Source organism: Molossus molossus, unplaced genomic scaffold, assembly GCF_014108415.1.
Source record: "Molossus molossus isolate mMolMol1 unplaced genomic scaffold, mMolMol1.p scaffold_m16_p_20, whole genome shotgun sequence".
Taxonomy (NCBI): domain Eukaryota; kingdom Metazoa; phylum Chordata; class Mammalia; order Chiroptera; family Molossidae; genus Molossus; species Molossus molossus.
In genome coordinates, this window is record NW_023425356.1 from 9,911,034 (window position 1) to 9,921,701 (window position 10,668).

At 48.1% G+C, this 10,668-nt stretch overlaps 1 protein-coding gene across 1 annotated transcript; it reads right to left on the reverse strand.

Annotated features, from left to right (window-relative positions):
* Positions 1-846: 846 nt before the first annotated feature.
* GNAT2 (G protein subunit alpha transducin 2) lies at positions 847-10,285 on the reverse strand. Its single transcript, XM_036273698.1, has 8 exons — positions 9,988-10,285; positions 8,194-8,236; positions 7,525-7,666; positions 6,665-6,822; positions 3,742-3,870; positions 3,367-3,496; positions 1,655-1,808; positions 847-1,125 (listed from the first exon to the last, which is right to left on the reverse strand). Exons 1-8 carry the CDS (start codon positions 10,103-10,105, stop codon positions 935-937), a joined length of 1,065 nt encoding a protein of 354 aa, XP_036129591.1. The 5' UTR covers positions 10,106-10,285; the 3' UTR covers positions 847-934.
* Positions 10,286-10,668: the final 383 nt, after the last annotated feature.

A 10,668-nucleotide genomic window follows, 5' to 3' on the forward strand; every position in this document is an offset into this window, starting at 1 on the left:
ACAGTTACTTATAGATAAAGGAGACTTGGTCTTTTTGGCAGCTTGGGAGTGGAGGGATGGTTTATGCTCAATAAAATGGCTTTTTATATATGTGCCTTAGAAACTAACACCTCTTTTATTCAGTGATCCAGATCTCTGAGCTAAGGCACATGGAGGTCTGTAAGTAAAAGTGGGTGGTGGGTTTATCAAGGGTTTGTTTTTATTCTTCTCTCTTAATTTTTTTTTTATCCTCATTAGAGGAAATTTTTGCATTTATCTTCAGATAGAGCAAGAGGGAGAGAGGGAGGAAGAGAAACATCGATGTGAGAGAGACACATCGACTGGTTGCCACCCACACAACCCCAACCAGGGCCGGGGACAAACTGCAACTGAGGTACGTGCCCTTAGCAGGAACCGAACCCGGGATACTCTCGTCCGGAGGCCGACACTCCAGTTGCTGAGCCAAACCGGCCAGGGCTTGCTCTCTCTCTCTTTTGCTTGGGATAGTTTATCTACAAACCTGGTGTTGAATTTCATAAATGGCAGCTTTTACATAGGATTTATTTCTGTGACTCTAACCATACAGTCTTTCCATGCCTTCCCTTCAGTTAGTGTGATCATCAGAACAATCTTGTAAGTAATACAGAAACTATCTTCATTTTATGGGTGAGGAACTCAGGGCTCAGATCAATGAAATATTTACATTTTGTAGTAAGTTGCAGAACCAGTACTGAAACCAGTGTCTTCTGGCTTCTGGCCTTGGGCTCTTTAAACTGCACTAGCTACCCTGCTTAGAAAGGAATGTGGGAGAGACGGTCGCAATCATGCATACTCCATCTCCAAGGGAGAATGCATTCATTCCTTATGTCAAGGTGTCATGACCTGTCATTTTCTACTTGAAATCACCCAGATTCCAAGCCTGTTTGTAGGAGGTATACTTGAGAAATGATGAAGATTAGAACAGCCCGCAGTCCTTGAGGTTTTCTTTGATGATAATATCTGTAACTGCGTCAAATACAAATTTGACGTTTTGTGTGTCTGTAGCACAGGTCATGTGACTGTAGATTTCTTTGACATCTTTTCGCATGTTGAGGTCAAGGAACTGACTCTTGATATAATTCCCTGCATCCTCATAAGAGTTGTTTCCTGGTTTTCCAGAAAAAATAGTGACGAAGTGGGAGAAATTAACCCTTCTTAGTTGCTCACTTACTTTTTGGGTGACTGACTTGACCCTCAAAAATGTTGTGTTAATTGCAGTCGGGGGCCTGTTTTGGGAGAGAGGGTCCTTTCCTGTATTTCACTGCAGCATTTCTCACTTGAGTGGAGCAAGGAAATGGACGCGTGTCTCCACCCTTCGTTTCTGGCAGATGCCACTGGAGTAGGCGGTGTCTCCCACATCTAATGTCTGCTAGTCCAGACATTTGAATTTAAACCTTTAACTGAATGCCCACGTTTCTCAGATTAGACATCCAAGTATCACTTGGACAATACAAAGCTCCTAAGAGGAAGGAGTATTAAAGGGATAAGTGATCATCAACTTGGCACAAGCAGTGGGTGGGGTTACTTAGTACTCCTCAAAGACAAGTTCCTTCATTTCTCCTTGGTATAGGAAATGAGGCAATCACCAGGCATGACTAAGAAAGCATCCCCATTGTCTCCAGCCCCTGACACTTACCATCATACTCTGGAAAACAAATGCTGAGGTGGACTTTCTTGATTTTTTCCTCAAAGAGGTCCTTCTTGTTGAGAAAGAGGACAATGGAAGTAGCCGCAAAGAATTTGTGGTTACATATGCTGTTGAACAGGTGTAACGACTCATGCATACGATTCTAGTGAGAGGAAATACCATCAGAGATATCAGGCTGGGCTTATAGGGATCTGTTTGCCTCCTGTTCTTGGAGAGACTAGTGCTGCAACTGTGCAAGGAGAGAGGGAATAGCTTCTTTCTTTTTAGCACAGCCAAAGAAATCTGGCTTCCTTCTAATGCTCTTTCTATCATGGCTGTGTGACTTGGGGAAAATTATCTAGCTTTTCTGAGCCTGTTTCCCTATCTCTTAGGGTTATTATGCAAGTTAAATGAGATCACGTATGGAGAACGTTTGTGATAGTGAAGGTCAAGAATGTTATGCAGGTCTTTGGCATCCAGGGCACAGCTAAGGATTTTGACGTCCGTAAGTGCTACTGATACAGGATTGAAACTGAACCTGAATTAGCATGTGGCCATTTGCATCTCCGGGATGATTTTGATAGGCTTCTGTTATGGGGTCCCAGATATCAGTTTTGGCAGGAACGTAACAGGGATTCTTTGGCTCTGGTGTCAAATGGTGAGGCTAGAGAACTTCCCAGTGCCATGCCACAAGCATGTCTGCCGATACCCTGCGCTGAGGGCCACTTTGAGCGAGGGAGAAATGGTGCTGTGTCTCTGCAGAGCCCAGAGGGTGCACAGTGCCCCAGACCAGCCTGTTCTCAGGGAGCAGCCTTTAGGGTCTTGAAGTATGCTGTTAGCTAACTTGGTTTTATCTTTTCATCTAATGAGAAAGAAAATCTAATTTGTAGCCTTTTCTCATTGCTAATAACTCCTGTAAAACCCTGTTAGATCTTGTAGACTTGAAGAAATCTTGGAAAATGAACAGATTTGTAAGACATTTTGGCTGGAAGGTATTTAGAGTGCTCTGATGTGAACTTGAACTACCAAGGAGAAGGGAGAAAAGCTGGAGCAAAGGATAGAGCTTTGTCTTGTCAGTAAGCTCTGGGCCTCCATTTATGGAGTGGATACTTACGGGAAATTTGTGTTATCCATACATTTGACATCCTCTGTCTTAGCTTTCTGGGCGGACACTTGTCCTGCAGAGCTCCTGACATAAAACTACAGGCTCAAGAGAATCACCCCTAGGCAGTCCTCCAGCTGCCGATTTAAGTGGCACGTAAGAAACTTGTTTGCTATTTCTTCTGGGACCTGTGTGCACGTCATCTGTTGTTTTTTCTACTCTATCATTTCCATCTCCTATCCTTCACTTCCACAGGCAGCCTGGGAGAGTACAAAGTTTAAATCATCTGCTTTGCCAAGTTGATGATCCCTATCCCTTTAATATTCAGTTCCTCTCATAAGCTTTGTGCTGTCCAAGTGATAACTGGATGTCTCATCCGAGAACAGTCTTGCTCTCAGTAAATCTGGAGCTCTGGAGTGCTAATCTAGAACCTGGACTTGCAGAAGAAAAGGTGTTTCTAGAATTATTTGCTTAGATATTGATTGGTCTGCCAGAGGATTGGTTGAGTGTCACTGTTAGCTGAAATCACCCAAGTCGGGGCATTGGCGTGACACAAAGCTTAGAGGAAGGGTCATGGAGGAACTATCTGTCAGGGTTGCAAGGTGCAAAGGCCACTCACCACTTCGTCATCTTCCACCAGCACCATATCATAGGCACTGAGGGCTGCACAGAAAATGATGCAGGTGACTCCCTCAAAGCAGTGGATCCACTTCTTTCTCTCTGATCTCTGCCCTCCCACATCAAACATCCTGAGGGAAGGAACAGCTGTTCTCATAGGTATGCCCAGCTTCTTACCCGTATGCTCTGGGTGTTTACCCCCAGGGAGGTGGCCACTTTGGGGCCAGTTGGCAGTAAGATGGGGGGGGGGGTAGGACTCTGATTCAGGTTGGGCTTTAGTGAATGTCGGGAAGCATGCCCATGCCCTCTGATATCTGAGATGCCCCCAGGGAACTGTAGGTGTATCTGGGGTGCCTTCCAGGGACCACATACTCACCTGAAATTCAAGTCTTTGACAGAAAACTTGGTCTCAATGATGCCTGTGGTTTTGACTCTGGATCGTAGCACATCTTGCTCGTTAGGGAGGTAGTCAGGGGCCGTGATCCTGTCTAATTGGTTCAGGTAGCTAGAGAAAAGTGATTGGCATTGATGACATCAAATTTTCCACAGCCAAGGCCAAGAAAGGTCAAGTCTTACCCAAAGACATACAACTAACTTGGTGATAGAACCAGGACTGCAGTCTATATTGTTTTGTTTTCATGATTTTACTGATTTTTTAGAGTGGAAGACAGAGAGAGATAGAAACATTGATGTGAGAGCGAAACAGCGATTGCCTGCCTCCTGCACGCCCCCCTGCTGGGGATCGTGCCCACAACCTGGGCGTGTACCCTGAACCAGGACCTCTCAGTCCATGGGATGGCGCTCAATCCACTGAGCCACACTGGCCGGCTAGAGTCCATATTGTTAAATCTAGGGTTCTTTAGCCCCTCATGTGTCCTTCAAAAGGAGGTGTGGGGTAGGCTGAGGGCCAAGACCATTTGAGGCCATGGTTCTGCCTCATTTAAGTCAAGTCAATAACTTTCATGCATTTCCCCTGACTGCAGGGTTTTCTAGGTTCTGGAATGAGATTTGGTGGTTTGAATGGGTGCCAGAAGTTCCATCAAAAAATAGGAGCGCCCTGGCCGGTTTGGCTCAGCGGTTAGAGCGTCGGCCTGCGGTCCTGAGAGACCCGGGTTCGGTTCCCGCTAAGGGCGCGTGCTTCGGTTGCAGTTTGTCCCCGGCCCTGGTCGGTTGTGCGGGTGGCAGCCACTCGATGTGTCCCTTTCACATCGATGTTTCTCTCTCTCTCTCCCTTCCTCTCTCTCCCTCCCACTCTACCTGAACCAAAAATGGAAAAATGTCCTTGGGTGAGGATAAAAAAAAAAAAATAGGAGTGGATTTTAAAGTCTACAGAGAGACTCATGAGATGTGAATCACTGTAATATGTGGACCTTGTTTATATCCTGAGTCCAGTTGTGGGGAAAACAGATGACATATTGGGGAAACTTGAATGGATATTTGATGACATTAAGGAATTATTAAATATTTAGGTGTAGTGATTATGTTATGATTTCTTTTTTTAAAAGCCCTTATTTTTAAAGATACATAAGGAAATTTTTAGGATGAAATGACAGAATATCTGGAATTTATTTCAATATAATCCAGTGAAGGATGAAGATGAAATAAGAGTGGCCATGTGTTGATAACAGTTGAAGCTAGGTGATTCACTGTATTCTTCTTTTGTATATGTCAGTTACCATTTTTAAAAAATTTAAAAAAGGAGATGGGGGCAAGAGGAAGGAAGGCAGATGTGAAGTGAAGGGGCTGAGAGAAAGAGGGAATGAAAATTAACACAGCCTGGCCAGTGTGGCTCAGGTTGAGTGTCGACCCTGCACCAAGAGGTCGCTGGTTTGATTCCCGGTCAGGGCACGTGCCCAGGTTGTGGGCCCGATCCCCAGTGGGGGGCATGCAGGAGGCGGCCAGTCGATGTTCTCTCTCATCGATGTTTCTATCTCTCCCTTCCTCTCTCTAACATCAATTAAAAAGAAAAAATAAAGAAAATTAACACAGCTGCCTACTGGATGCCAGGCATTTTCACATTTAAATTCTCATTTCATCCCATAAGACTAAGTTTCATATCCCGTTTTACAGATGAAGGAAAAATTCAGAAGAGTTAAATGACTTGCCCAGGGTCAAGAGGCACTGTGGTAGTTTGTAAAGAAAAAAATCACCTTTATGGTCAAATAGACCTGGCTTCAAATCCAGCCTCTGCCATTTATTTATATGACTTTAAGCAAGTTTATTAACTTATCTGAACCTCAGTTTTTCATCTATAAATTGGGCTAATAAAAAGTACGATCTATCGCCCGGCCGGTGCAGCTCAGTGGTTGAGCATCGACCCTGCACCAAGAGCTTGCTGGGTTCAATTCCAGGTCAGGGCACATGCCCAGGTTGTGGGCCTGATCTCCAGGGGGGCATGCGGGAGGCGGCCAATCGATGTTCTCTCTCATCCATGTTTCTCTCTCTCCCATACCCTTCCTCTCTCTCTAAAATCAATAAAGAAAAAAAAAGTACGGTCTACCTTGAAGGTGTACTCAGGTTACGTGAGATGGTGTACCTAGCGTGTCTAACAGTGCACAGGCCCCGGAGTGAGTGCTCCAGGGACAGTACAGGGTAACCATATTATTACAAGATTAAGTGACAGGACAAGGCTGAGCCGAGGTCTACTCGACTATGAAGCTCTTGCCTGTCTATGGTGCTTTGCTATTTGAGGTAGATTGATAGGTAAATGCTGTGTGCCTCATCTTTTTGTAGCCAGCTTTTCAAAGTTGTTTCCCTCTAATCCTTGACCAAGTTACCTTTGGTTTGCCCTGGCAATTTCTGTGCCCCATGCCCTGGCACCCTGGCACAAGATGGTAGGAGTGAAGGAGACTTTTATTTCTGCTTAGGGGTCTAAGTAGAGCCTGGGTTACCAACTAGAAGATTTAGCCCTCAAAGGGCCATCATGAATCTCGGGCCTTCTGGGGGAGTGTGACAGACTGCAGGGCCTCCTTAGTGTTCGTGGTTCTGAAGGGAGAGGCTATATGTATGAATAAAGGGGACAGGTGAAGGTTGCTCCATAGCACACCTGTGTTCAGAGTTTTAGGTCTTCAGCTTTGTAGGCCAATGTAAATCAATACGAAGTGGTGGGAACTGTGGCTCATGTCCTGGTCTAAAGGTATTAAATTCAAAGCACAGTGAAACACAGCTGAAGCCTAACAGGTACAAAGGCTGCATTGGGTCCTTGGTCTCCAGCTTTCGGTGCCTGGAATTTCAGGCTGGGTGTGATTTCTCCTAGAAGATGTTTGTGCCTCATCCCACCCCTTGCCCCTGAGGCTTACTAAGACGCCGAGTCGTTGAGCTGGTATTCCGCAGCTCTGTCGAAGCAGGCTTGCACCCCACCATCCTTCCACAACTTCCCGATGACCTCCACCAGCTCGGGAGGCATGGTACCCTCCTCAATGGAGTCAGCCAGGTGGCTGAGCTGTCGCCCGTCATCCTGTAAGGCAGAAACCTGGCTGAGAACTACACAGGATCCTGGCTTCCCAGGAGGCTCCTGGGAATTCTGCTGGAAGCGCAGCCTTTGCATCACTGCCGAAGCCTTCAGGGGGAGTGGTGTCCAGTGAAGTCTATCTAAGAAAACATACTGACTAATTTTTGAATAGGTTCTGAGATGTAGAGAGTGGCAGTCTATCTAGTCCTGGGTGCCCAGAGGATAGCAGAGGTCCCAGGGGCTTCCTCTGTTTTTCCATCTTCCATCCTTAGCCCAAAAGCATGCCGCCACAGAACAGGCCTCTGCTGCAGGGAGCCCAGAAGTCAGGGCCAGGCTGACCACTAAGTAGACGTGATGGTAGAAGGGACGGTCACCGTCAGTGTAGGAAAAGGCCAATACTGGAACTAGGGATCGAGCTTATAAAAGTTCCATAGCCAGGGTGAGGAGCCCAAGGGGAGTAATTTAAATGGTAAAATCAGACAAAAAGGCAGAGAAAACGGTCAGCAGATTTTTGTAAACATATACTATAAAGGTAGGAATTGCGTGCTTCTCCGTGACCAAAGTAAAAGATTTGAAGCTCAGCAGGTGGGATTTTCATTATACCAAACTTTTCTGACCCGGGTTTCCTCATGGCTTATTGGCTGCTGGGCCACTTCTTATTAGCCTTTCTCCCCTTCCACCCTCAACCACATACTGTCCAGCACGTACCGCGCGGCTTGGCTCGGCGTAGGCAATGCCCAGCGTGGACATGGCCCGGACGATGGCCAGGATGGACTGCAGCATGTTGCCGTAGATGATGGCCTTGTACTCCAGGCATTCTTCCGGCGAATAGCCGTCCTGGTGAATGATCCTGCAGGGAGTACACACCCGCCCCTTAGCGGGACCTGAGCAGTCAGACCTCGGGGATTGGGAATCTGGGAGGATTAAAGAGTCATGAGAACCTTATCTCTGTATTTCTTTCTTTCTTTTTTTTTTTTTTTGATATTTTGTTCAGATAGAGTGGGAGAGAGAGAGAGAGAGAGAGAAACATCGACATGAAAGGGACACATCGAGTGGCTGCCACCCTCACAACCCAACCAGGGCCGGGGACAAACTGCAACCGAGGCACGTGCCCTTAGCGGGAACCGAACCCGGGTCTCTCTGGACCGCAGGCCGACGCTCTAACCGCTGAGCCAAACCGGCCAGGGCTCTGTATTTCTACTGCTGACCCAAAGCGGAGAGTTAGAGGGGCAAGGGACATGCAGGTGAGGGGCATCAGGTCCTTTATATCCTTTATATCAGGGTCTCTTAAGACCAAAGAGCCCGCCCTCCATGCCTCTGCTGGCTCTGTGACTTCTTCACCCTACCTGGATGCTTCGGGGTTTTGTTCCTACTCACTTCATCTGTTTGACGATAGTGCTCTTTCCTGACTCCCCAGCACCTGCAGGGAGAAATGCTCATGCTCCAGATTTGCACCCCTCCCCCTCCAGTGAGAGACCCATGCTCGCCTGGGAGCCCTGCGAGGGACAACCAGGGATGGCTGCTGCCTTCAGTGTGTGCCAGCCTTGAGCTCCGGGTTCGATCTGCATTCAGAGCAGAACGTCTCAGCCTGTGCACTCTCAGCATTTGGGGCTGAAGGGTTCTTCTGTTTGGGGCGGGGTGTCGTGTGCATCGAGAGTGTTTAGCAGCATGTTTGGCCTCCACCCATTCGTCATCAGTAGCACTCCGTGCTTGCAGTTGTGACAACCAAAAATGCCTCCAAACCCTCAAATGTCCCATGGTGGGGTGGGGACAAAATCTCATTGAGAACTACTGATAGATTCAGAGGAATTCCTTCAACACATTTCTCCTCTCTGACCATTTTACTTGGAAGAGCAATCTTGGGGCAGGATTGGAGAGAGTTGGATCCCTTCACTGAAATACTATTTTTTTCATTGTCATGCTGTTTTCTTTATTGACTAAAGTGCCCTAATAGCCTCCTTCACACTCCACTCTCCCTCCATCAACACTCACAGGCCCTTCCGCCCTCTCCCCCAGGCTACACCTGCCCAGCGCCTTACCCCCTCCCCCTTAGCCTGTGCTTGTTTGCTCTGAGCTGCTTATCCTGAAAGTAGTGAAAGCTGCTTAGGCTTAAAAGATCTCTTAGTGGCCTGGCCCTCTCTACCTCTTCTGTAGCCTCCCGCGCTCTGTGCAGTCTGGGCCCAGTTCACAGAGGTGTGCTCCTTTAGCGTGTCCCTAGGGTGATACCACACCTCAGGGGAGTGGGGAGGTGCCTTAGCCTGGGGCTCCAGTTCCCAGGCTGCTCCAGGGCTTGGACCCCCTGCTCAGCCAGCTTGTCTTCTGCTGCACAGAGCCCACCTGCCCCAGCTGCATTCCTCTCTCCTGCCTTTGGGGTTTTTCTAAACCAGGTGTCCCAAGACAGGAGGGAACCTCCGCTTGGTGGGTGGGTGCGTGGGTGCAATAAAAATGAAATGAATAAATAAATAAATAAATAAATAAGTAAATAAACCAGGTGTCCCAAACTCTATTGTCTTGGTTTTATTTACAGCCATGATTAGTTTCTCTGACTGACCACTGGGGTGTTTTGTTTCCAGCCCAAACCCCTGATCTCGGGAGCTCATCAGTGTGTGACCTGTCTGGCGGCGGTAGAGGCAGCTGCTGGAGAGAAGCCAGCAGAGCAGAGCCCTCGCTAAGACCGTTCCTCCCTCTCAGGGCTCCCACTTCTAGTATTTTTACTGAGACCAAGAAGGAACCAGTTTCCTTGGCAAGTGGGCCTGTCCCTGAGATCTCGTGACACTGATTATATAGATGGCAGGACTTCTGAGTCCACTGTCCTCTTCTGAGTCCTTGACTCAGAATTCTGTCTGCAAGCCCAGGGTTCATGGTATTTGCCAAGCCATTAGGTGTTGTTAGCTTTAGCTCGATTTGGAGATGGGCAGGTCCATCTTGGCCCAGGTTCTGTTCCTGGTTCAAGGACTAGCAAAATAATTTCAGAGTAGCTTTCGCATGCTGCATCTCGTTGGGGTGGCTGTGCTCAGCCCTAGAGCTCCTGACCCCTTAGCCTGAGACTGAGTCAGGAGAGGAACAGTGACCCTTCCTCCCGCCTCCCCATGGGGGTGGATTGGAATCCACCTCCATCCAGGACAGGCAGGAAGGAGCAGGACCTTCTCTGGCTCAGCCCATCTCGCTCACCCAGCAGCAGCAGCTTGACGGTCTTGGCTTCCTTGTCAGCATCCTCCTGCAGCTTCTTTTCCAGTTCCTTGGACCTCTTGGCCAGCTCTTTGTCCTCAGCACTGACTCCACTCCCCATCTTTCCGCTGTCTCCTCCCAGGCTGCTTCCTCCGGCCCTGGCACGTCTCTAGGGCTTCCTATCTGTGAGAAGGAAGAGACGGGAAAAGTAAATTGGGATTGAGTACCAGTTCCTCAGTCCTAAAACGTGGGTCCACAGGGGGCTGGTGAGGGAGCAGGCTCCAGGTCTTGTTCACTGCTCGTCTTGGTCGAGACTTTACCCCAGCTGGAGACCTACTTAGTCTGGGGATTGTAGCCTTTACATCTAGCAATGTTTGGGGCCAAGCCAATTAAGAGCTCAGTATGACAAAAGGCAAAGACTTGAGTTTCTGTGACTAGTGAAGTGATTTGCCGATTCGGACACAGGAAGGTAGTATGTGGGTGCTGGAGCTCTGGGACAAGAGAACAGCTGCCCCTCCTTTTGAGGGGTGGACTCCCTAAAAGTCTTTCCAGATTCACCTGCATCTCAGAGCTAGAGATCAGAGGCACAAACGTAGGAAGTTCCAGAGTCCAGATTCTAGGGCCTTGTCTTCAAGGACTTCAAGCCATCAAAGCACTCTCTTCTGTCACAGCCGCTGGTCCCGG

What these genes read in the sequence shown, in the direction of transcription:
- GNAT2 (XM_036273698.1), bottom strand. Translation starts at nt 10,105, where the DNA reads ATGGGGAGTGGAGTCAGTGCTGAGGACAAAGAGCTGGCCAAGAGGTCC. An exon ending in GTCAAAGACTTGAATTTCAG is followed by an intron (nt 3,497 to 3,741) that starts GTGAGTATGTGG and finishes TCCTTCCCTCAG; the next exon opens with GATGTTTGATGTGGGAGGGC. An exon ending in TTGTTTTCCAGAGTATGATG is followed by an intron (nt 1,126 to 1,654) that starts GTAAGTGTCAGG and finishes CTGGAAAACCAG; the next exon opens with GAAACAACTCTTATGAGGAT.